This window comes from Pempheris klunzingeri, chromosome 5 (assembly GCF_042242105.1).
Source record: "Pempheris klunzingeri isolate RE-2024b chromosome 5, fPemKlu1.hap1, whole genome shotgun sequence".
Lineage (NCBI taxonomy): Eukaryota > Metazoa > Chordata > Actinopteri > Acropomatiformes > Pempheridae > Pempheris > Pempheris klunzingeri.
In genome coordinates this window covers 24,035,001-24,062,564 of record NC_092016.1, presented here as the reverse complement: position 1 = coordinate 24,062,564, position 27,564 = coordinate 24,035,001, and the positions used below count along the sequence as shown (strand labels likewise).

The following is a 27,564-nucleotide window of genomic DNA, read 5'->3' as shown; positions in this document are numbered from 1 at the left end:
AAGAAAGAGGTAGGGAGGGAGGAGACCAGAGGGGATTGAAGTCTCTTTGTTCACTGTCGTCATTTGGTCGTCTGGATTTGGATCAAAGGCTGAGAGTTAAGACGCCCTTTGAAGACGTTTTCCTCACCTGACGATTTCTGCCCTCTGCGAGGTCGGGATCAATCCCCCTCTCTTTTCAGTTCCCTCTAAACTGTGAGAGCACAGAGCCGAAATGGAAGCCTTTAGACACAGAATTGTAATGTTTTTCATAAACATGCTTTCTTTAAGGATAGAGGAGGCGAGCGTGGTTGGATTTAGGCACATGTTGGCATCACTCCAATATACAGGGATAGTTGAATACAACAGAGGCCTTTTATCTTGAGGATTCTAAATATATGAAGTTGGCAAAGAAGCAGCCACAGTTTCATTTAATATGTATCACATATTTTATACAACAGCTTTTCCTGGGAATTTATTTATGATATGTTGGAGAAAAGAGTCCTGAAGAACTATTCTCATTTGCTGTTCCTGAGCAAAATCACAATCGACTGCGTTTCTTTCCTTATTCACCTCGTCTGTTCCATCCTCCCTCCCTCCCTCCCTCCCTGCTGCACCAAAGCTTTTTAAACTAGGCCTTGGTGCTCGCGTGGCAGGACTCCCGGGCCGAGCCACATTTGGCTGCACTGCTGAAACAAAGCTGAGTCGCCTGTGGGATGAGTGGACATTTGGCACCCTCACCCATTTATCCTCCCCCTTTTCTCTCTCTCTGTCCCTTCATGTCCCGCCTCACTGCATCCCCCCTCTGTATATTTCCTCCAACAAACTCTTCCCTTCAATCTCTCCCAGCTCTATCTACATGCTCCACTTCATCTCTTACCATCCATCCTTCTACTTTCCTCTTAGTTCGTCTATCCTCCAGTTCCTATGTAATCGCGTCTGTTCTACCCTCTCTTTCCTCTCTCCATCCTCCCTTCATCTCATGATCCCCTCTCCTCAGATAGAGCTCTCAGTGTGTGACAGAGGGATATAACAGAGAAATGGATGGGCAGACAATAGGAGATCTAAACAGATTCACAGTGGTTAAGGATTATGGAATGCCATTGCAAGTAGGCGTCGTCAAATGTGGCATCAGTGTAGAGGAGAGATTTTCAAACTATGAGATGCAGCTTCTTTGGGAGAGTTGATGGGGGATGTGAGACGTAAATGTGAGGGAAAGATACAGCGTGAGGTGAAAGAGGCAGGTACGGGTAAGTGTTCTAAAAACAGCTGCAAGTTAGTTTCAATTATACGTTGGTCCAGTAGCAGCTGTGACACACAGTTCATGGATGTCATTAAGGTACTTAAAAGCCTCCCAAATGCCATCATTTGTCATCAAAGCTTGTATACTGATATTGTATACTAAACATCCAATAATGTGCTGAGAAGCCATAGAAAAAAGATGCTCCTCATAACTTGCCCGATATTCATTACATTTTTCAGTATCAATGTATTGCAGTGATAGTGGTCTGTACGTCCATGTGTACGTTGCAAACAGGAACTGCTAATGCCGAATTCTGCATATCTCTAATGATGATAATTTTCAAAAATGGTTATCCACAAAAAAGAAGTTAGACAAAATCTATGAGAGATGTAACAAAGCTGTGGTATAATCCAGCCTCCAAACTGTGTGCTTGCCTTAACCAGAGACATTCATCCACCTTTGACTATACCAAAGAGAACCCCAGGTGGGGTGGGGTGTTGCTGTCATCAGATTAGCCTTTTTCGCTGGTTGTTAGAAGCCTTCACTATCACCTTTACTGGATCTGCGAGCTGTTCTTAGTCTATTGATTGATATGAGAAAAGAAAGTACTGAAACCAAAGGCCAAGGAAATTATAAGTCTAAACAAGTCATTGGGAACAAAGCAAAGCCTTTAATCAGTCCAACCAGACTCTCTACTTTGGTGCTGGAGGTGTGAGAGGCAATCATTGATTCACTGATGTGACCTTTTCAACCACACGCACACACACACACACACACACACACAGCACACAGCACACACACACAGCACACACAGCACACACACAGCACACAAAGATCCTCTTGAGACTCTGAGCAAATAAAGAGTGATGAGATCAGAGCTGTATTGTATCCTGAACAGATTACACCCAGTGATTGTGTGTGCTGTGTGTGTGTGTGTGTGTGTGTGTGTGTGTGTGTGTGTGTGTGTGTGTGTGTGTGCAGGGAAGAATTAAAAATGGGAGGCATGGAGTAAAGAGTATTACAAAGTTTTCATAGGGTAATTGAAAAGACAGAGGAGATCAGTTAAGTAGCAAGTGTAAAGTCACAGCAGGTGCCCCCACAGTTTGATAAAAATGCTGGAGCATTAAGAATGGGGGTGTCATCTTTGCTGTGCTTGGGCCACAAGAATAGATACATCTACAAAATAACAGCACCAGAAAAAATTGGAATGAAAATATGGAGATTGGATGAGTGATGTTGATGCAGCTTTACACATTGTTGTAAGAAATCAGTAAGGAGGTGTATTTGTTGAAAAGCGTTAACTGCTCCTAGCAACCACCACTACAGACTGTGCTGACAGAAAATAACAACGGTGGGACGAAGGTACATCACTCACTACTGATTAGTTTGGGGAAAAAAAACACACCAACCAAACAGGAATCAATGAACAATGAACTCAATGGGCTCTCAACAAATTATTTGTCGCACATTTGTTCAGTGCTTGGAAGGACAAAGTCCCCTGGCCAGTCAGAGCTGGAGAGAATGAAATCTGCCCCCAACATGTGTTTCACCCTCTTTAAATTTTCAGTTACAATCTCGGTCCGGTGCAATGCTGTGGATTTTGAGAGTGAAAGTAATTAAGCGTGTGACATCTGACAATGCAGCATTTTGAGCAGCTTCCGTTATCTCGCTATGAAATGTGCTTGTTGCTGGATTACACTATTACTAGCAGAGGAAGTACCTGCCACAGCACTTGAAAAGTGAGGCGCCTCAGCGTCAAAGAACAGTGGGGTTACCATGGTGAACAGAGCCACAGCGGATGATTGGCAGTGCTGATGATCAGAAGCAAAGCTGCTCAGTGTTTGTTCTTCCATGAGATTCATATTGGGAGAGAATCTAGCAGCGGCTGCTGATTCCTGACTTTTTCTCTCTTAATGAGCAACGGTTGGGAGCTGCCACTCAGGAGAGGATGTGTGTACTCTGATTAGTATCTGTGCACACCATCTGTGTGTATTATCGGAAGAGTGGGGGTCTTATGTTATGAGTCTGAAAGCACCAGGGGCACTTAAGACATGACATTTACGTGCTTCATAATTAACACTGTGGCCTCGATGGGTGTGTTTGTGTGTGTGTGTGTGTGTGTGTGTGTGTGTGTGTGTGTGTGTGTGTGTGTGTGTGTGTGTGTGTGTGTGTGCGCCATGTGCATAATAACTCTGCCTAAAGGTCTCTCAGGGGAATCAAGCAGGTCTCAAACAGTGACTGCATTTATTTGTGGTTTCCAAACTTTGCTTTGTATTATCTGCACTGTTTTGTCAGATGGATAAACCTCTTGAATTAAACTTGCAGATTTTACATCATTTTCATCACGGAGACTCTAAAGCTCGCAACACACACACATATTTAAATTCAAGCTCACCAGCTAACTAATGAAAGAGCCCAGTGATAATTCATCTGAATTGAGACGAGAGCTTCTGCACATTAAGGTAGAGATGAGGTTTCTTGCCCTCCTTTGGCATTCTCTAATAAAGCACTAAACAAGCAGTTTACCTCTGCTGAGATCAAGGATACAGTAACCCCAGTTACCACTCAGTTGCCCCTGGTTACAGCATCCCTCTGTTCTCCTCCCATGAGGCCTTATGGTCCGCTGTTGCCATGACACCAAAGTTAACCCCCCTACCCTCTTCTACCCCCAGACACATTCCTCTGCACAGGACTAACAGCACATTACTGAGGGCTTGTTTTTGTCACAAACTGTGGGCAGCTGTTGGCCTTCAGTGAGTAATCTGCTCTCAGGTGTCGCCCACCATCGGACGACAGTCAGCATTTACTGTCGCTTAGCCTCGCAGAGCCGTTGGCATGGCTGGAGGCTCAGAGTCCTGTTCAAGGAAAAATTTGTTGGTTCCACCTTAACAAATATGTGGATTTATTGATTTTTCTTTCTGTCTTTTGTTTTTGTTTTGTTGTATATGACAGTAAACTATGTTTGAGTTCTGGACTCCTGGTCAGACTAAACAAGCTGTTTGAAAATGTAGCCATGAGCCCTGGGAATTTAATATTTTCTCATATTTTCTAATTGATGATGATGAAAATGTTGGTTCGTTGCAGCCTGAGTTAAGCCCATAAAGCCATAAGTAACTAAAGGCACTAAAGAGGCTAAATATGTAACTAAAGACTGTTATGTGTTCGTATCTTTTTCCTGTTGAAGTAACAGTCAAACACTTTTGCTGATTCCTCTGAGTGCACTATATGGTTCCAGCTGACCCCCACGACTGCCGTACTCTCTGCTTGGTAAAGCAGTCTGTCACATATTTGCCATCGCTGTCACCTCTGATCTTTGGGTGATTTTGATTTTTATTTGAGATTTGCCTCCCTCCACAGCTGCCGCTATGCCTCGGCCCTCTCATCACAGCTGTTCCCATATTACCGACACACTTCACTGATTTACTGTCGAGTTAGATTTCATATTCACCTCGCAGCTGGCATCTCGTACAACATCTGTTACCTACAGACAAACACCCACGTCACGTCGCCCAGAGAATTGTTTTCAAAGAGAGAGAAATTGTTTCAAAAATCGGATCGTGACTCCGGGGTTTGAAGCATCCCTCACAGCGAGAACGTGCTGGGTTTGAATCCCAGATTGGATCCTCTCTGTACAGAGCTGGTTTCAGGTAGCTCGGAGGCTTTTCTTCAGAACATACAGATCAGAAGAAGAATGAGGTTTTCTTCCAGTGTGTGAACAGTGATGGCCAGCTCATTGCCCCCCCCCCGCTTCAAAACCAGTGTGTGCTGGGATAGACTCCAGCCCCCAGTGACCTTGAATAGGAATGAGCGCATGAACAAAATGAATAGATCTGAATTCTTTATATCAATCAGACACCGCAGGACATTCTCATGCAAATACTTGGCTGAGAAGAACAATTCGGTCCGACATTATTCGTGTTCAATTGAGCCACAGATGAAACTCAGCTCTACTGACAGATGCAATGATACAGTAAATCAGCATGAGGACTATCCCTGCGCTCCACCTTATCTCTGTATCTTGTATCTAAATTACGCTGCTGCCAAGATGAACAGACAAAAACACTTGTCAGGTTAAAGGGCAGAAATTCCATTTTCATCTGACAGATATTAGCAGCTCATATAAATTCTGTCACAGCAACACGCTGCACACGCTTCATCCTCTGCTGGTGATTTGCTGACTGGAGGCTGTAACAGACTCTGTTACCGGTGTGAAGTACTGAATAGTGCAGAGGTGGCAGTAAAAACAGTATCTCCTGCTGTTTACTGACACTCTCAAGTTTTGACACCATAGGGCAGGCTAGCAAAAAAGATACCCTGTCTCTAGACTGGTAATAAGAAATAATGTTGTCTGAAGTGGTGACAGGGTTGAAGTGTCCAAAAGAATTTCTTACAGTAAAGTAGCTGTCAATGTAAAGTTTCATTATTCGTCTTATTAAAAAATGACAGAGTATCTGTCGAGTTGTTTGTGCCATTTACTGAAGGCTGAAGTAGCTGTAGTGTTGTCCATGTGGTTCAGAGTGTGTGTGTGTGTGTGTGTGTGTGTGTGTGTGTGTATGTGTGTGCCTCTCATCCTCCTTCAGCATCATCGGCTTCGCTCGCTGACAGAAAATGAATACAGACAAACTTTGACCCGTCTCTTCCGCTCTCTTCTTGTCTTTTATCAGGATGGAGGGGGGGGTGGAGTGGAAATAAATAAAATAATTGAGACATTTGAATTTCCCGTGGAAATAAGAGGAGGTTTTCATTAGTAGTTCTGTATGAGGAAGGAGGGAGTGGATAGTTGGAGGCAGGAAGGAGGAGAGAAGGAGGGAGGGAAAGGTGTTCAAGCAAACAGTGCCTTAAAAATTCCTGATCTCACGCTCCTCTAAGTCCTCGCTTTCTCTGACTCCTCCTCTGTTTCCTTCTTCACTCCTCACCATCTCTTTTTTTCTCTACCTGTCAGATGTTCCTACAACTCTATTAATCACCACCCTGCGCTGTCTATGACAACAAGTACTGGCTATGTGAATCTCCAGCTTGTTGTTGGGTGTAATCATTGCTGTTGTGAAGCACTTAGTGTCTTCTCAAACATCTGCTTAGATTTTGGTGAAATGCCACCTGGAATTCTCTGACTGTTCCCTCGATGAGCTAACGAGCTGCAGCCAGTCATGTGGAGGCCGATGTTGTGGTGAATGGAGCGCCCTGATGTATGTGAATAACACCTTGAGGCTCGAGCTCAGCAGGTGATTAGATTTGTCTTTGCTCACAGCAACACTAAAAACTAATATGCAACTTTATCCTTGCATTTATCTCTTGGTTATAATCAGTTATGTCATATAATGTTACTTTTTAATTACTCATCAGTAAAATTAAATTAATAAGTTACATTACTCACACCTTTCTTGGATACTTAGCGCCATCAGAAGTGATTTGAAAAAACTCCACATCCACACGGCACTGTAATAACTGTAATGTAATAATTAGTCTCTTCAGCACCAAACAGCAGACAGACAAAGTCAGCAAGTAGCTGATGAACATTGTGGAGCATTTAGCAGCTCAAGAGACAGATTTATCCCTCAGGAGTTGGTGGAGACCAAAAACAGAGCTAAAAGAATAGTTGTGCCCACGTGGCTAAAAAAAAATGTATTATTGCAGGTTTAACCAATGTAGAAATGGAAAACATGCAGCAAGCCCACTAAGTACTTACTGACCACAGTAGCTGGCATAATAGTAGCCCTGGTGACTGGCCACGAGGGTCAAACCCCCTCCATGTCTGAACAAAACCAGCTTATTCCTGGTTTCATGACTAACGTGGCTGGTAAGCGAGGCAAAAAAAATATGTGACAAAGGCAGCTTAGGAGTTATGGGGAGAAGCAATCAGGTCCCAGACCAAACTGATATCACACACAGTAATGCTACAGTAGATAAATTGTGAAACACGGCAGTACGTATTGATTGAGAACTTCATGATAACTGCTGTGCAGCTTCACTAAGCATTCTCCTTTACTCTGTGTGATTGGAGGTCTAAAGGTACAGCCTTCACAACAGAGAGAATAGGGACTGTATCCTCGACTCTGTAGCCTGAGAGCAGGAACCTGCCGAAAGTCTGCAGAGCACTCCCTTGTTCCATTAGGATTAAAACATAAAATAATAATAAAACTACATTTGTAAAACTGAGGTAGGCAACAGGATTTTGAAATGTTCCCCCGTGGAAATGATTGTCTTGCAGTCAGAGGCAATAAATAGCAACATCTCCACATTTACGGCGCTTCATTTTAAATAAGACAAGATACTGTGATGATCGTAATGAGAACACATCTGTTTATGCCTGGACACAATATGGACAGCTTCCCTGGCAAGCTTGTTAATCTACCAAGCCACCAGGGCGCCATGTGATAACTTTAGCAACAAAGGGCCACCACAACATGCAGAAATGACCTTGTTTATCATGCTGACGTTCTATTATTTGCCATTAGATGCCATCACGCTGTATTAAAAGAGCACCGTTGTGGGCAGTGGTAGTCAATTAGTGGCCGGTGAAGGAGCATATCTGCTGTAACAGGAACCATAAAACACCATTTGTGCAAATGAGGCTTCCCCCAAGGGCTGATTGGAGCAGGAGAGGCTGCCAGTGGGTTTCAGATGGTAGGATCCACAGTGGAGGCAGGCACCTGAATGCATCATCCTCGCTAGCCCGCTGACACGATGCTATTATCTGTCATCACCTAGGATTACTCATCATTAGGAGAGACCCACACACACTCATACAAACACTCAGGGTAACTCCTGAACTCTACATAGAACCGCAGACACACACACACACTGTCTCAACACCATTACACCCACTGTGTTGTGTGCTGCCACACTCCTCTAATAATAACATTATTATGTTCAGCCAGCAGATTGATGATGATTGCATATCATTCCACTCTCCGCTGAGACAGAAAATAGATAAAAGTGAATGATGATCATCTACTGTGGCCCATCTCTTCATCCAGACAGACAGACAGCTTATTGTTTACACCAGGGAGCCATCTGTCTCAGAGGAGATGGAAAAAGGATCATATCCGTCTCATCAAGACCAATTATGACCCACTACTCTGTTTTTATTAAAAATGAGGGGGACCGTGATGCTTTAGCTGCACACAACGCAGCTTGTTGAGTTTAGACATATCACACACTTCATATGGGCTTTGCTGTGTAGATATCTAAACAATGTTCATGTTGGTCTGAGCATATTGTGCTGTAGCTCATTCACTACAGTCTGACTCACCATGCTGTCCTGTCAGAAACTGAAGTGATTCCTGGGTCTGAGGGCTGCACCGAGATTATAGGTGTTTATTGTCAGAGCTGTCAAGCTGTTGTCAGGGGCCCAAACTGTAGCGTCCCTGCTGTACTGACATTTTTTAAACCTTCAGCAAAGATTTTTACCATGATATAACTTAATAAAACCCCTGTAAAAGCACTTAGGTACTGTAGTGAACCAAATGCTGCGTGTAAGGTTTGAAATCAATCTTAAAGCCTGTGGTATGTCCCTTAGAATCATTGAATCATTTTGCTGCAGAGGTAATAGATAAAGGTGTATGAATCATTCTGAATGAAAGTAGCAGGGTTTCTTCCCTTTTGTGTAGATATTATAAAGCAATGATGCAGATTTTTGTAATTCATAAATATCCATGACGAACAGTTCAAGTTAATGAATTAAATATTCAAATATATATTCATTTCAGGACTTGTTATAAGAGATGATAATAGAGATGATGCAGTTTGCAGATAAATCACATGATCACCTTGAGACTGACATCCTGTATCAGGATGTGTTTCACTTTCTAAATGGATGTGTGTACTAAAAACAAAAGTGAAGCATAATACACAGTAGTTGCCAGTGTGTTAATCAGGGATACTGAGCAGCCCTGTGTGTTACTGTGAATGAGAACATGTGTTTACGCTGAAATCAGACTGCTCAGAGTCAATAGTGGTGTGATGCTTTAATCCAGTGTGTTGCTCAAGGACCCTTTAGCAGAGCTTAGCAGGATGCTGGCCAGCAAGAAGATCCTGCTGCCCTGCAAGAGTCAACAGCTGGAAGCTGATTGGTTAGAAAGTAAGACACCACTGCTCCATTTTTTAAAACAATGCCTCCTGAGGGAGTGCTAAGTGAGATGCCAGATTACATATATATGTGTGTGTGTGTGTGTGTGTGTGTGTGTGTGTGTGTGTGGGCGGGAGTGTGTGTGTGGGTGGGTGTATGTGTGAGTGCCAGGTGGGCTGCTGTGATGGATAGGGAGAAAGGACAAGAGCTGACAGCTCAGTGAGAATCACTCCTGTTCCTCATCTATCAGATGAAACAGCACACACACACACACACACACACACACACACACACACACACTGATGTTGCTGATACGATTTTTTTTTTGCAAAGGTGAGATCATTTAGACAAAGAGGGAAATATCTGCTCGTAGAAATCTCCCTGACAAAGCTGGGGGTTGTGGCTGTAGAAACAAAGAGAGTGAAAGAAAAAGATAAGACAAGAATGAGTTTGGCTGGAGGACTGGAAGCTGTGCAAGAGAGGAAGTAAGAAATCAGGATAGAAATGACTGGGGGAAACCAAGAGATGGGAACGGAGGCAGAAGTGCGTATGGGTGTGTTAATGGTGTACGGCGGGGGAAAGAGATGGTGATATCATAGGCCTGAAAGGAGGGTCAGTTCCCCTCTTCTTGTTGCTATGACAACCCATCATGGAGTGCCCCAAAAATAATGATAAACAGCAAGAAAAAGAGACTGGCGAGAGGAATCCAAGAGCAAATATCTTTATAAACAAACATGATTAAATTTATGTGAAAGCAAGTGGAAACAGGCTCTGTGTGTGTGTGTGTGTGTGTGTGTGTGTCTCAGATATATAGTGAAGAAAGAGCAATGAAGGCATGCTCCATCTCTCTTTCTCCTCAGTGCTGTGTGCAGGATGTGGAGCCCAGCAGGAAGAAGGAAGTGCTAATTGCTTCTCTTTAGTGTGCACTGAGAAAAGAGAAAGCAGTTAGTGCAGTAGGTCCACCGCTCTGGCCGTCCCCTCACTCTTTCTTCATTTCTTTCTTTCTCTCTCAGACACACACACACACACACACAAAGCCCTCGAGGTCTGTATTAGCGAATATCTTGTGTGGTAAATCCTGACGTCTCCACCCCGGAGTGTTCACCCTCAACCCTTTCATACTGTCCTGATGGTCCAGAAGACATGGCCTCCCTCAGCGCCGGTCAAACAAAGGCTCCACTCGCAGATGCAAAAACACTGGTATTATTCCATAGCAGGGATTCATCTCTCCCACTGATGTTGGCGGGGAAGATTTAATTCTGGAAGTCTTGACTCCAGTCTGGACTGGAGAAATGCAAGAGTGTGTGTTAGTGTGGGTGTGAAGATACAGGTTGAGGTCTTATTTAGGACCTGTTGAAAACCTGAGGACAGTCCATAATAGGGCCCAGGGATGATAAACCAATGTAGAAGCTGCTGATGCTTCACAGTTAACACTCTACTTTGCAAAATATTGATAGTAAAAAAAAAAAAAGCGACGATTATATTGTACCTGGTGTTGGGATTTGATAGCATTTTTTTGAATCAAGTGTTGATAGATATTGATTGTTCCGACAACCTGAAATAAGAGCTGTGCCATAATCATAACCGACTCTTACACCCGACTTCTCACAAACAGCTCGTTCCAAAATATTGATTTGATATGCATAACATAAGTGGGAGACCGTCACTGGGGTCCAAAAGCACAGTTCACTCGTGGTAGTAGAGTGATGTTGCAGAGTGATGTGTCTTTCAGTGTGAAAAGTTTGGATGGATATAGATGAGAAGCCTGATGCTGGTACCTCCATGTGCTGAACTTTAGTCTTTGCCAATAAGAAATAAGACAGAGGAACAAAAAGAATGAAATCGGATATTTTGGTGACAGGGAATCGGATCCAAGATGGAACCAGCAATTGGAAACCCAACCTTAGTTATGATCAAAGCTGATTGCAGGTCAGCTTCCATTTGGAGCAAGAGAAATATTGCCATGCCGACAGGACTTTACTTGATCCAAATAGATTCAGTTTTGCATCTGACCAAGAATGGAGAACAAGGGCCATGAGTCCGTCCACTAGGAACCAAGAAGACCTCAAGTTACAGGCACAGAAAAGAGTATGAAATACAATCCAGGAGTCCAGAGTGAGTAACAGATCCATTAGTATGAGGTCTGCCAAAACACTGCACAGCGGTTTCCAATAGTCTGAGACAGGGATCTGCTTCTCTGGAAAATTATCATGGCAGCAACTTTCATATTTGATTATGAGTCAAACAGTAGAAATACACTGGTTACATTACAATGTAAACTGGAATGTACCTTTTCCCCTGATAATGTCAAATTGCAGACCAGCAAAACTTGAGTTAACGTCACCTCTTTTGCAGAATGACCCTTTGTTTGTTTTACGTTCTCTGCATTGGCACCGCCGCTGCGTCACCAGACACATAGAGCAAAGGGCTTCACTCAGGGCTAAAGTTGAGGAGTTAGAGGATTTGAGAGTCTGTACTAGTTTATGGTCAACATGGTGTGATTGGGTAGTAATAGTTGACAAATCATTTGCTGCATTTGATTATTATCTTAAAGTTAAAATACTTTAATAGTACTGGCTCTGAAAGCCAAATCAGATCATCTTCCATACTTACAGATGCACCAGTAACCACAAAGTAAGTGATCAGGGCAAAGGCGTCTGTAGTCTGATTTATTTGACAGTGACTTTTATGCTTTATTAAGTTCATTAATTCTTGCGATGAGTATATGAACCTGCCGTGTTTACAAAGGTGAATCACTCTTGAATCACTTCACTGCTGTTAGTCTGCCTGAAAATGACAGGGTGCGTCGATGGCATTTTCACCACCTGCAATTTGCGACACTGCAGATGGCACCGCGGTTATGTAGATTTGCCTTTTTCCATGATTGGCTGAACAAAGAGGTTTTTTGTTGCATGATTTCCTTTTTGGTATTTTCAAATGAAGAACTTTGATGAGAGGAGAGGTCTGAAAATGCCATCCTGTTTATGACGCCTCCTTGGGGCACTACAACGATGCCCCAGTGGCATTACGAGGAACCCACTTTAAATCAGAAAACCGCTCTGTGAAGTGTGCAGTAATTGTTAATTCAGCATTCACTTTCAGAAGTAAAACTTGTAGTTGCAAATTATGTGATCACATTCTAATAACAGTTCCCAGCTGACAAGCAGATCATAAATAACTGTGACATGTTTGCGCGAGGATATGATATTGATATTATTATATAACAAAGCAGCAGGCTGGGTAACAATACACAGTCAATAAAAGTGGATAAATATATCAACTGTTTTCTTCTCAAACTGGTCTCAGTGGAAAAAAACGCAGAGACAGCAAGCAGGTTTCCAATCTAAGTCCTTGCACCCACAGACTTTGTGTGTCACCTAATGTCTTCCCCTTTCTTAGACATTTATGGGAAATTATCAGTAAGGGGCGACAGCCTGTCACACTGGTTAGTGATCGTTTATGATCGTATTAAACAAATGTGACATAACATGTTTCTTTTTTTTTTTTTTTTTTTTACTGCTCATCTTCCTGTTTTAGAGGATGTTTTGAGTTTGGGTCGTTTCTTTTGCATCAAAACGATTTCCCTCCAAGACAATGGCAAGATAATGGTAATTTCAGCAGATAAGGCCAATCTGCAAAGTCTCGTTCAGAGGGGACAGGACGCTCTTGGCTGCTGCATTACCTCCCCCGTTCCCATCTTATGAGGTCAGTGTGGGGAGCGTTTGTCAGGCTTGCTGCAGGAATTGGTGTAGAAATGGGAAGACACTGAAATATTCTGTGGGTGCTGTTCAGTGTAGCTGCTGTTCTGTTGGGTGACAAATGTTCAAAAAAAATGTTAGGGACAGTAGTACAGTATAGACAGAGGATTATAGAAGCTGTAGGTTTTTGTTAGCCATGTGTATTTCATGCTTTTGGAAATTAGGTTAGCTAGCTATCTGCTTTGGGTAAGTGGTGTGTGTGTGTGCATTGCTGTGTTTCTGGTGTATTACTGGAGAATTCCTAAGTGGGTCTAACCGGGCTAGCTGGCTGCATGCAGTAAATTGGGTCACTGCTGAATTAAACACCAGTGCCTCTGCTTTCAGTGCTGCTTCACTGCTGCGCCAGAGAAGGGCAGGTTAGAAATAGTCATGGCAGCAGAGTTTGAATAAACAGTCGGCCTGAGTGGACAGGGAGAGTGGGACTGGCGCTGTGAACACAAGAAGTGGCATTTAAGAAGTCTGCCTCAAACAAACATGCCTTCTGTGGAGGAAAGGTTAGGCCAAGCGTCACCAAAAGAAAGCCGTTTGTGAAGGCGTTTCTTACTTGGAGCCACTGTGTGCAGCAGAAATCAACATGGCACAACATCTGAGAGCCAGTTTCTACTATGTGTTTCACTAACAAGGAGCTGGAAGAGGGAAGGGATAAATCATTTGGCGAGACTAATGGGGAGGCGGCTATAAAGTGAGGTAAAGAGGAGGTTGGAGAGGGCCTAAAAGAGCAGTGCTGGCTATGGTTCTGGAGTTCCTGAAAGTTTTTTGACAGTTTGTTAGTGTGCTTCGAAAACCGCGTGAAGCCTTCTGTACTGAGTGGTCAAAACTGGAGGCAGAGTGTACAGCTCGCTGGACGTGTGTCAGCCACACTCTTGGTGTGCCGGAGTGGAGGAGGCCAAAGAAAGAGGAACAAGACAGAGGGAAGAAAATAGCAGCAGAAGAAAGAAAGTGGCATGAAAAATTTATAAATTCTTGGTGGTAAAATGAGAAATTCATAAACATATGCTTGCCTAATCCTGTGACTGAGAAACAGCAGAGGGAACAGACAAGGCAGACTCAAGAGCAGCACATTTGAATTCAACCCTTTGTAAGTCTGCAGTCCCTCCTCTTCCCAGGGCTCTGCAGCGGTCCCATAGCTCAACCTGCTGCATCCAGTCAGCCCCACTCAAGGACAAACACACTTTGAGGGCAAGGGAATTAATATTTGATATCTAGCTCTGCATCATGTGGTGAGACAGACAGTCAGGCATACTAGCAAGCAGACACAGGATGGAGTCAAAGCCGTGAATAACCACTCCCTACTGCAGAGCTACCACATCACCACAGAAAAGCTCACACTGCACACTGCACTACAGTTAAACAGCAAAAAGAGATGTTAGAGGGTTGCTCAGTGCTCTGTAGAAGTGGTTGTATCTAGATGCACAATAAAAAAAACAGTTACTGAAGATTAATTAAGTCACACTCCGTCATCCCAAGGTCCTTCTGTCCTGTAGGACCACCTCAGCCGTTCTCTGTGCTGTGCATTGACAGTACAGTACACCATGTGTTGCGGATATGATCCAATCAGTGGCGGTGCGTGATGAATTCCACAGAGGAAGCCAGTCAGCATGCCATGGAGATTATGTCACCATATGATGGCAATTATGTAGCAATTTTGATTACACTGAAATATTAAGCTGTCTTTAGTGTTTCCTTTCACAGGCAACAAGAATGAATCAAGTTATGTTGGAAATGCTTCTCAGTGGTGCGCATATCAAATTATTTGCGATTTTGCAAGGCAGCTGTGGACTATAAAGCAGCACAAACTGGGATTCATTTTCTCTCTCCAAAAGGCCTTTTGTGAAACAACACGTGCAGCACTTCTTTCTGCAACACTAAATTAACAGGAATTTTGCACACTGCCTCCCATGAAGGAACTCCCAACAACTCCAATCAGCAAGAAACAACGATGCATAAAAGATACAAGTAAAAATTTCCCTGGAGAGGCCAGGCTTCCTCTGGCCTCCAAGAAAGCTGCCACTCCAATATGAATTTAATCCCTGCACAGTGATGTAGAGGAGAACATTTTTTTTTTTTGTACAGATGAGTTCATTTTTCACAGCTGTGACATAAAAGGGCTATAATGACCCCATATGACACCAGATGAACATCCCCTGTAGAAGTAAAGAGGTAAAGAAGTTTTGAGCGTCTGAGTTACACCCCCTGAAAGTTTTGTTCTTGCTGACCCGGTGTTTGAACTACTCACCTTGCTGCTGTGATCTAGAAGTAAACTCCGGAGTTTGGCAGTAAACCGTGACATCACTGCGGCCACAGGTGTAACAGAGCGCACTTGATCTTAAAGTTTAAACTTGAATTCTGTTGTCAGCTCACCTCATATGTACACACTGTACGTCTTTGCTGGAAGCGTTTAGCATAGGATTTAAAAAAAAACAAAAAACTGTTTGTGTGGATGTTACATAACAAGAGCAGAAATCCACGCTTGTTTCATGAGCTTGTTGGTTATCAATGCTTCCCAAAAGGCCTCAAGGTTTTGAAACAAAATCTGCATTATGTGCTTACCAAAGTGCTGAAACAGTCAGACAGCAGGGATACAGCCAAAGGTTTGTAGCAGACTGAAGCTCATGCTGGATTGATTTCACAGCAGCTTGAGAAAGCACTGAAGGCGGGGATCACACTGAGCATGTATGTGTATGTGCTTGTTTGTGAGGGTGGGAACATGGTACAGCAAAGCAAAAAGGTATTAAATGTCAGGATTTGCTAAAAATATCACTAATACCACTAATACTGCTAACGCTGTGTCTTGAATAGTGACCTCAAGCTTCAGTCTGATACATACAGTACAGGGATGAAAGGTCTGAGATGTAGTCAAACACCAACGTTGTCTAAATTCATCCCTTGGCGACCGTGAATGTCTGTCCAACATATCGTGGCAATCCATCCAACACTTGCCAAGTGTGGACTAAAGTCACAAGTCATGTGACTTTAGAGTCCACCAGTGAACTGTGGCCTCAGTTCCTTGATCTGTATAACTGAAAAGACTGAAAAATCTCCAAAGGCCAAAAAGAACACACAATGGATGACAGAGCGGTTGAGTGGAACGAATATATTACTGTTTGACAGAATACAACACCCTAGTGTGGAGCTAGAGCTGCTCTCACTAATAACCACCTTGCCTTCATCTCACGCTGTCTCTTCACCCCTTTCAAAGCAGTGGACGGGTTCCTAAGTAAGGGATAAAGTACAGCAACCCCCGTCATTACTGCAAAATGAACCTGCAGGGTGATGCGGGTCTGGAATCATACTGAATGGGTTCATGTTGTAATCCTGACCATCACTCGCTGTACATTATCCCACTTATTACACATCTAAAGACATTAAACACAAAATACTGACTTAAAACAATGTAACTGATTTAAAAATGATGTTCTTGCTTTATTATTGTTATTAGCTCTCAGGTCTCATTGTGAGGATCCTCCTACAAATGATTTCACAGTGGTGTGTGTGTGTGTGTGTGTGTGTGTTGCAGATGATGGTAAGCTGTCTCTGGATGAGTTCCAGGCTTTCTTCTCTGATGGCACGCTGAACGAGGAAGAGTTGGAGAAGCTGTTTCACACCATCGACTCTGATAACACCAGGTCAGCACAACTACACCACCCCAGCATGCGACATGGCGGAGTAGCTGCATGAAGTGAATCTGCATACAGCACTTGTACATTTCTCTGTGTGTGTGTGTGTGTGTGTGTGTGTGTGTGTGTGTGTGTTCGTGTGCTCACTCCACTGTGGCTTCAGTTTTGGATCACATCTCAATATCAATTCATAGAGGAGAGATGCACGCAGTTGTTCTGCTGCTGCACCGGCTCTGACTCGCACTTTTCAATTGTGTGTGTGTGTGTGTGCTTGTGTGTGTGTGTGTGTGTGCACGCTTAGGTAAAATGCCTGTAATATATGCTGCAGCCAGAAAATGTCACATCCACTTCTGAAAGCTCTTTTAATGGAGAACCTTTAGTGCTAAAGCCCTTTAGGTTAAGTGACACCTTCAATATGAAAGTGACAAACTAAGAAATGACAATGAGGGAAGAGATAGAAAGACAGAAAATGAAGAAGGAAGAGTTACAACTGAGGGAAGTCACTCTTCCCTGATTTCACCTTCTCTTCCTCTCTCTCATCATGTTTTTTTTTTTGCATTAGTCTTGCTGACCCTCCAGGACATCAACCTCTCTGCGTCCACTGCTCCCCGTGACGCTCTCTTTTGATTGGCTCTCATTAAATCAATTTATTGAGCCTTTACAATCAGCCAATCAGCTCATCCAGCCTGCAATCAGGAGAAGTGTGCTGACACTGTGAGATCTGAGTGATCAAAAGGCCGACCCCGTTAATTTACACTACCACAGAAACCTGCAGGTCCTTGAAATAAAATGAAACCAAGCAGAACAAAAGCTGACCTTTATGGTTGTTGTAGAATTGAATTAGGTTCAATAAATAAATCCTCCACCAGGCTCAGCCATTAGTGGGGATTTTTTCCTTTTTAAATCAGTGCAGTAAGTGGACCGTGCAACCGGCGCCATCTCTTTCTGACGTCAGCCATCTTGGAGATGGTCGCGCTTTATAAATCATATCCACTGCAGTGCATGCAGTCAGAAAAGTTTCTACTCATTAGAGTTAAGTAGAGTTGGCAGCCACATGCCAGGCCTCAGCATTATCATGTGACAGCGGATAAAGTTATTGATTGGTCCGAGTAAAAGAAGAAATGGCGGCGTAAGCATTTCCTGTTGAAGCAGGAAGTTGATGGATGGAGAGGAGGGAGGAAGCAGGCAGAGACTGAGTGCTGTCCTGCTTCCAGTCATTTGTCTGATTTGTCTCTGTCACTCTCTGGTTTCCTCCTATCTCTTTCTATCCCTTTCAGGCTCTTTTCTGAAGACTTCTGTCTCTGTTTTCTACCGGGCATTTCTTGTGTCTATCCTTCTCTATCAGTCCGCCCATCACCTCTCTTTCTCCGCTCTCTCTCCACCCGCCACTCCTCCCTGTCTTCCCTCCCTCCACCCTCTCTGCGTTCAGACCCTCCCTGCACTCCTCTCTGTCTGTTTGGCTCCATTGTTCCCAATGTGCTGAAGAGGGGGCACACCGTGAAATCCCAGGTGATACCCAGACCCAAGTTATGCTTTATTTCATTTCTGTTTTTCTTCCACAAAACTCTAAAGCTTCCAGGAGCCCTGACAGACAGAGGCGCCTATAGAAACAATCACTCAAAACATTATAGCAACAGTAATTCTTCCACTGCTTTCACACACAAACACAGAAAGCAGATAAATGCAAAATAAAACTACTTCTTTTTCAAGTCCTTTTGTAAAAACAGATAAACCTGATTCTTTAAATGAATAAATCAACACTAATTTGATTTATATTCCCTTAAGTGCACCTAAAAAACCCGATTTAGGAAAATAAATAAATAGTCTGTTTTTGTACATGAATGGTTCATTTTAGCTTCTCTTTTTGTCCCTTTTTGAGTTTTTAATTGGGGAAAAAAAAACAAAAATGCTAAATCTGGACAGCTAATAGGAGTTTCCCTTCACAAAAATAAAATATCATAAAATAATGTCAATGATAAATAAAAAAGTAAATCCAGTAAAGACATTAAAGGGGCATACCAGTCATGTAGCATTGCACTTCCATAAGGTTTAGCAGTGGAGGCTCAGAAGTGCACGTGAGCAAACCAGCAGCTTCAGTGCAGCCACTAGTCCCAATGGGTCAAGCTCCAAAAGCAAAAGGTGGAATCCCGGGACTAATGAAAGTCTTAATATTAGCCCAACAGGCGTTTGTACCACGTGCAGAGAACAACACAATTACTGGTCTACTTCCTCTGTGAAAATGGAGCATCTGGATCCACCATTTGGTTCATAAGCAATCTGCCACTTTTATATCAGCCAACAAAATGTTGGAACAGTTTTACAACACTGACAAACATCCCCAAATGCAGTTTTAACCACATATGTCATGAGTAAGCATGAAAATACATCATAATGTTGGGTAAAACTAGACTTTTGGTGGAAATTTGTAAAGCCCATCTGTTACAGTGATGGAACAGGATTAATTCTGGCAGAAACCATGCATTTAAATTTTAATTTGATTAATTTTTTAATATTATTATTAAATCAGGCTGTTCAACAAGGATCATTTAGCCAAAACAGAGCATAAAATGCGTGGTCTTTTGCTAATAGTATACATATTCAAACAAGTGAATTTTAATCCTCAGTTATTGTGTTTTTTTTAGCAATCCCTGCAATTTCTAATAAAGATGAACGAATGCACAGATGGAGTCTTTGTGCCTCACTCCTCCTCTGTCCCCAGTTCTCCCGTTGTCGCTTACATCACACATCCCTTTTCGGCTGGTTCGTCTTCCGTCGTTCATTCCCTTTTCTTTCTTCGTCTCCGTCCCTGCCTCTCCTCCCTTGTTCCTCTATTTCTCTCCTGGTCAGTCAACCAGGGAAAGTCTTCTTTGTGCCAGTGAAGAATTCACTGCCAAATGAGCCCCCGCACAGTGAACTGAGCGTGAATGATGGCAGTGGATTGATTCAGACTCCTGTCAGAGTCTTGTTAGATCTATGTGTGTGTGTGTGTGTGTGAGAGTTAGAGAAAAGGCTTTCCTGTTTCTGACCCTGCTCTTCTCCATCCTTTTCCTTCCTTCATTCCTTCCTTCCCTCCTACCTTGCCACCCTTCCTCTCCCTCTGCTGCTCCTCTGCTATGCTGTGATAGTAATGTTGACACTAAGGAACTCTGTGGTAAGTACACTGCCCTCACACACACACACACACACACACACACACATACTTCCCTCTTCCCTGCCGCTGCCCTGATTCTTTCTCTTATCTATTATTAAAAAGTACTTTTCAGATGAAATCCAATTATTTTTTTAATTCAGCTACTCTAGCTCCAGTTAACCAATGCAAATTATTTTCTGACTGTAGAAGTTGTATAAATCTTGTAATGTGCCAATGTTGCCTGTATGTGTATGTGTGTACAGACTACTTTGCCAAGCACATGGGTGACTATGAGGGAGTTCTGGCCTCGTTGGAAACCCTCAACCTGTCCATCCTCAAAGCCATGGACTTCACCAAAAAGGTAAGAGCTTCTGCATTTGGGTGTTTGAGAGAGAAAGAGAGTGGAATGATATCTTGTGACAGCTTTTCTTTTACTCATGTCATTCAGTTCGAACTAGTATACACACGTCTTTGTTCACAACAAAAAAAAGTGTTGTTATTTCTTGTTGGGAACCTTGTCGGAAAATGTCGAGCTTTTACCTGTTATCAGGCACATAAAATGTCACAGTGGTGGCCCACTGTCCCTCAGCACACTATAGTGTCTGCCATGTAGCCACAGAGCACCGACCTTAAAGTGTGAAAACAGAGTGACAGTGTGGAAGAGGTCCTTCACAGTGATGAACCTACAGAGAATTACCACCTGAATCTAAAGCTGCCCTCGACTCTACAGAGCTTTATAGTGACTTTAAGCTCATTGTCAATCTGTCAAGTCGGCAACTTTACCGTTTTAGTTTATTCTCACCTCTCTCATAGTGTTGGCCAAAGCAGGCAACTGCTTATTGCTGATGTCAGCAAAAATCTTTTAAAAACACAGTGTACACTACCTGCTCAGCATAGTGGAGCAGTTAGCAGCTACAGAGCCAGATACCTCCCCTTCAGGAGATGGAGGAGACCAAAAACAGAGGTAAAAGAGAGTGAACGTCGGATTTATCGCGTGTGCAGAAACAGTTTACCAACTTTTAATACCAAGATGAGCACATATGTCTGTTTGCTTCTATTGAGCTCCACTGTCCTGACAAACTGCCCATACTGATATATATATATATGTGTGTGTGTGTGTGTGTGCGTGTGTGTGTGTTCTCCATCAGCTGTATAGATGTGGATGCACTGTGTCCACGTTTGACCAGTGCAACGTAAAGTGAATCCATTCCCATAGATCAGGTGTAATGATGTGTATGAGGCGGTGAGGTGTATGTGTTTGTGGGGCTGGATGGTATCTGTGTGCCTTTGTTAATGTGAGTGTGTGTGTGTGTGTGTGTGCATTGTAGAGTGCGGCAAAATAATGGTATGTCAAGTTTTACCCTTGTGCTGGATCAGATTGTGAGTGTGTGAGTGCATCTGTTTGTGAAACTGTGTGTGTGTGTAAGGCAGTCAGCTGGAGAACAGTAATGTGTTATCCTAGTTTTTCCCATGTGCTATTTATAGCAGCTGGTCCACAGCCACACTCCCATATCCATGTTCATGTTAGATTGCTGCTTCAGTGTGTGTGTGTGTGTGTGTGTGTGTGTGTGTGTGTGTGTGTAGCACTCTGACTTCTGACTCTGTGTGTCTCTATATCTCTATCCACCAGCTCTGTCTTAATCTTTCTTTTTGCTGCAGGCCATTCAGCAGTGCTCAAACACGCACGCACACACACACACACACTCACACACACACACACACACACACACACACACACAAACACACACACACAGTTGCCCTTCCTCACACACAACCTCTGGTTAGTTTCTCTCTAATGAACAGCCATTGTTTAATCAATCAGCTGAGTGTCTCTCTTGTTCTGCTGCTGTATCTCTTGTGCTGTCTGTTCTTTTCACTCTCATTCATACCATTCTTTTCTCTGTAACACACACACACACACAGTTGTGTTTGTTGTGTTTCCGTCACTTCTGAGGACATTACAGTGACTTACATTCATTTCGTGGAGACTTACCCTAACCTTAAACCAAATCCCCACCATTAAATTTAATGATTTATCCTATGGGACCTTAGACTTTTTCCCCAAAAGAAAGGCGAGTCCCCCAATGTGAATGTGGACCCCCCCCCCCCCCTCTCTCTCTCTCTGTGATTCTGATATCATTATCCTGTCATTATACTGTTGCGGGTTATGTGGAAGAGCTCCAACTGTGCCATGTAGGGCATGGACCAGCTCAAGGAGTCAAACGGCCAAACTGAGGGGCAGACACTGCCGATGAGTCAAATATTGTTGGCGGTTTTGTGTGTGTGTGTGTGTGTGTGTGTGTGTGTTTCAGATTTCATGGCTACACTCGATTTCACTGCAGAGAGAGACACAGATCAAAGGCTAGAGTATCTTTGCTTCAAATACAGCCAAGCTACCTTAACAGTTGCTATTGCAGATATTGTTAGAAAATCATGAAAATCAAAGCCGTCAATATTTTTTACGTAACATGATTAAATCCACTATCTGCAGAATTTGAAAATGTCCTACTTTGGAACCTGCTTGTGGCAGCGTCAAGGCCGCTGCACTGCAGGCCACCACACAGCACCTATAACTACTGAAGGGTCACTTCTACCATCACTTTTATTCTACTTGATCCGGAGGAGAACAGCTAATTAGCTGATGCACGTTATGCTCAGGCCACATGACCATCATTGACTTATAGCACTATTTTGTGTTTATTTTTATTATGTAGAATTAAGAAGTAGAAGTTGGAAAAATAGGGTTAAATGATGTACTGCTGTCATTTTTAGGCTTTTATAGTAATTCTGACTATCAATGTTCCACCTCATAGTAAAAATAATTCTTCATATTATGTGAGCAACACTTTTAGTATTTAAAGCTAAGCCAGTTCACGTTTTACTTGGTGCCTCTTCAGAAGCTTCAGAGCTTATCAGGTCCTCAGCAAAGGCTTAAGTGGACGGTCTGAGTGCTAATCCACAAACACGGATATGAGCCTAAGTCACTGGGCTGGTTGTAATAGTATGTTTCAGTGTAACAGTAGCTTTGATATGTGATTTTTTTATTTTCTTCTCCTGGCTTTATCTCTCACTGCCTCCTCTCTGTACTGCTGGTCTCATTATTCACTTCCTCACACTGCCTCCCATCAACTGTGTCCCTGTCCGTCTTTCTCTTTGCCCCCCATCCCCCATGTAATGCAACATCTATGTAAAAACTGGAGAGAAGCTCCAATTTGAGGCAGGTGTGAGGAGGCAGGGTGGGTGGAGGTAAAAGACAGAGGGTGATGTTAGCTGTAGCAGAGGGTTGTAGCCTGAGCCCTGGTCTTTTAGTGAGAATTGATTGGCTCTCCATCCACCTCAGTGAATAAAGACACGGAGAGAAAGACTGAGTGGAACAGGACAGTAGGCAGTTACCTACTGTGCTCAGAACTTTTTTTCCTTCTTCTTTAAAGCACTTGGTTTGAACATGAGGGCGGCTTGCAGCAAGAATAAGTGGGATCTCCAAATTATTCAGCTGAAGTTTATAACCCAGCAGTGCTGACTCCGCTGTGGTGTGAAAACCTAGCCAAGTCCTGGTGATGTAAGACAAGATCAATGTAATTGCAGGCTGCTCCTGGAGTAGCACACACCGAAGCCAATGCAATACCTGCATAATCTTCTAGGCTGTTGTTTTTCTCACAGGATTATAAGTCATCTCAACGTGTATCCCTGGAGAAACAGTTTGATATCTACAGCTGAAATCCATGCAGCTGGGCAACCAGAGAGATACTAATACTCTGTGTCTGTGTCACCATCACTCATCATCCTTCCCTTCGTGCTCCCAGAGGGACAACCAACACTAATAATTCATGCAAATGTGATATTTCCATTGACTTCATGCAGTATTCATTATTTTCGAGGTATCAATTAGAGGCAGTCGTTTCTGCCTGACTTAGGAGGCTCATGAGATTTTGCAAATGAGCTGATCATAAGTAATAAGTGGTGATTAATACACTTAAATCACCTCTGACCTCACATCACATCAGTCCAGGTATTCATTGTAATTATCCTGCTTATACACAAAGGAAAAGAGTTAATGTAATTATGTATATATATATTTATTATATAATAATTATGTTAAGAAGGTAAGATTACTGCAACGAGACAACAAGTTCAGAGATGGATAAACAGTACGATTTGCTTTGTGTCTGTTGCCTTTGCTATTCTTTACATACCCAATTTATTGACTTATTGATGCTGAAACCAACCCAATATATACCAACAATGAGCCCTTGGAGCCACTTTGGTTGTACACATAAAATCTAAACTGTTATCAAACAAACGATGGTGGAAAAATTTTAGGATTACAATTTGTTAAAACGTTTTATATATATATTTTCAACATTAAGGACATTGCAACATTAACAAAGAAACAAATTAAACTCTTAAAAATCCACATGCCCACTGCTGGGCTCGGGTAGGATGAGGGGTGAAGCCTCATACATGCATGTTACTAGGGTTTTGGCAAGGGTTGGCTGAAATGTTAAGAGGTTAACTAAACAACACGGCCTTTTCAGAGCTGACATTTTAATAGCTCATCCGCAGGTGTAATCCTTCACAATAGTGATGGATGCATAGCATTTGTGTAAGACATTTCCAGGGTCCTAGAGTTCACTGACTGACATGGCTTAGTGGGACGCTTAATGTGACATTTGATAGTGACGTCATGCACATAAAGTGAAGGTTGTGACTATCACTCCGGCTTAATTAAGTTAACAGAAGCAGAAAAGTTGGAGAAAAACAAAGTCAAAAAGCCTTTTATATTTTTAGAAGCTGTTGCAACTTGCTCCATAGCGGTTCCACTGCAGCTCATGTCAGCGCCACATCAACAGCTCTCGCAGGTTATTATGGTGACAATTGCCATGGCGTCAGGATACTTAGGAGACAGTTGTCATGGAGACATGTTGAGTTGATGTCTGTCTACAGCAAGCCAGCTTGTTTAGACAGAAGGTCTTTCACTAGCTGTGGCTAAAGTTTTGTATTTCCAAGTAGATCCCTCTCGTGCCGTCCCCCGACATCACATCCCACGCAGGACCGTGGTCTTCATCTGGCACCTCTGACGTCTTCCTGACACTGTCATACTTTGCTGTATTTCCTGTGGCGACACTCACTTCCAAGAGCATCTCCTAGTTTTGTGAACAAGATCAAAGATGGTGAATGGAAAGAACGAAAGAATTATGAGCAGTGAAGAAAAGTTAAGAGTAAAGTAAAAAGGCTGACAGTGAGTTTGTTTGGCCAAGAAGGAAAAGCGAGAAAGCGCCCCTGCCTGTGCGCTCCTTAACTTCAGCTACTCCCTGATGACACCTCTGAATATCATGATTTTGGCCAAATCACCCCTCCAGAGTCTTGGGGTAAAATGGCCGTTTTTTTTTACTACTTTTCATTTTACCTTTGTGTTTCCCATTAAAACTGTTTAGCTTGCTTTCTTTGTGTTTGTGTCTTTGATGCCGACGGGCGGTCCGAGACTCTGAAGAGTTAAGGAACAAACATATAATCCACAGGGATGGAGCAAATATGTTGGAATGCTTCAAATCTAGTGTTTCATCTATTTTTCTTTTTTTTTGCGAAGCTTTTATGGTATAGTCAGAGTTGGAAGTGGCTCCACAAAACATTTTTAATTGGCTCTCCAGCAGGTGGAAATACTGTAAGTGACGGCCCCTCCCATGAGGACTGTGTGTGTGTGTGTGGGTGCGTGTGTGCTGGGGGTGATGGGAGCTGAAGCAGGCAACAAAAAGAGAAGAGGATTCATTAAATCTCCTGTCCTGTCTGTCCTGTATAAATGCTATGTTTAATGAGCCACTCTCATTAGCACTTTGCAGTATTTTCTCAAGCTTTCACTGAGCGAGCCACCAAACCCATTGACGATTCTACAGGTACACACACACACGCGCACGCATGACACGCACACACACACACACACACACACACACACACACACACACACAGGCATGCACAGTTCCTCTCAAACTAAAATCTCGTTAAGCTTTTTTTCAAAATCTGTTCAGGAAATTGTTTTGTGTCAGTGAGTGACCCTCCATGAGCTTTTTAGCTGCTTCTCATCTGACTCCTCCTCCCCATCTCCTCTTCTTCCCACCTCTCTTTTCTCTCATCTTCTCCTCTTTCATCTCCACTCTATTGTCTTCTTCCGCCCCCAGGCCATCGCCGCCTCCCCCATCTCATCCTCTTCATCCTCTCCTTTCTTCATGAAGATTAAGGTGAAGCAGATCACTGTGCAGGGGGAGGTGATTTGGTCTGTACACAATAACAGGGAGAGGGAGAGGGAAGGAAGATCGATGGAGGAGAATGGGTAGGAGGAGAAAAGGCAAGTGGGGAGGAGGTTGGCAGGTAGTGAAGATGGTGGTGGTGAATAAAAGGATGAAACACACACAGACTTGTCTTGTGTGTAAAACAGATCAGCTGGCTCAGTCAGTGGGTACGATATGAGCTTGGATTGCACTCATTAAGATGCAAATTTGAAGGGAGAGGAAACATTTGGCAGCCAAAACAATGGCATCCAATCTCTATCTATTCGTTTCTATTTTTCTAGTTCAATTTGTTCAGGTGAAATGCCAGAAGATGACTTGGCTTTACCATAATATGTTAATTTGCTCCAGAATGTGAGGGCACTTAAAAAATTACATACATGGCAGGTTTAATGAGTACAAATTACTGAATGTCCCCAGGTGATTATACTGCAGTGCACAGACAGCAGTGTGTACTCCTGAGGTATGTGTGTGTAGGTAGCCACCTGGAGCCAGCAGTTCAGTCTGGGGCCTTCCAGCAACCAAGAGACATTTATATCACATTTATATCATATACACATACTCACTAAGTGGTGTTAACCCTGACAGCAAGTGCATCCGTCAGCCTCTAGAACCTGGTGACCAGGGTTACTGTTTCCCAGGTAACCGAGGAGCAGGATGCTATAGCCAGCGTGCTGGGTGTTAAAGGAGTTAAGTTAGACTCAGGGAATGATGAGAGGAGGCAAAGAGAAGGAAATAATGTCACAAAGGGCGAAGACATACAAAATAAAGAACAGGCTGGACGAGAGGAAGAGGAGGTAGAGTTAGGAAGAAAATGGAGAGAAAGGAAATGGAGGAAAGTGAGAAGTAATAAGCAAGAAGCTGGAGGAAGCGTAGGAGTGTGATAGAACGGGAGTTGGAGATAAGGGGAGAGGTCAGACGCAGTGAGAGAGAGAGGTGAGGGAGGTCAAAATGCAGCTTGACATCTTTCTCATGGCTGCCATCACTGTCTGGATGAAGAGGAAGTTCAGCAGCAGTGAAACGGATTACTGATTACATGGTTTCATTTCATCTTCCAGCTCATGAGCGGTACATTACTTTGCTAAAACATTTCACTTCAGTGTAGCCTAGCTTATCTCTTTCATGTAAAACTTTTCCTTTGCACTCAAGCTACACAGAGTTCCTGCTAACACTGGCTCTGCCGTTAAGAGGGGATTGTGGTTGTGAGTGGAGGAGTAAGCAGCGTAAGCATCAGAGCCTTAGCATGTGGCATCTTTTCAGTTTAAGTTCTTTATTTGTCATTTGCAAATGTCATCAGGTGTCTCCAGGAGCCCCATTTCCCATCGAGCAGCACAGATGTTCAGCTTCGGTCATCAGTGCTCCCCACAGATGCTCTCATGTCACATCAGGACATTCCCTCAACTCTCATCCGTTCAATAAAACTGCAGCTCGTCCCGCTTGTTTTTAGAAACATTACACTGTACTATAACAGCAGAGTGTCATATTTAATCA

At 43.1% G+C, this 27,564-nt stretch overlaps 1 protein-coding gene across 1 annotated transcript in view; it reads left to right on the top strand.

The window, feature by feature from the left end:
• Positions 1-27,564, top strand: part of necab2 (N-terminal EF-hand calcium binding protein 2) — a 97,849-nt gene that overhangs the window by 14,440 nt on the left and 55,845 nt on the right. Inside the window, exons 3-5 of the mRNA XM_070830148.1 lie at positions 16,563-16,671; positions 19,788-19,813; positions 20,056-20,153. Of these exons, the coding sequence (XP_070686249.1) occupies positions 16,563-16,671; positions 19,788-19,813; positions 20,056-20,153 (233 nt within the window). The remainder of the gene's footprint in view (positions 1-16,562; positions 16,672-19,787; positions 19,814-20,055; positions 20,154-27,564) is intronic.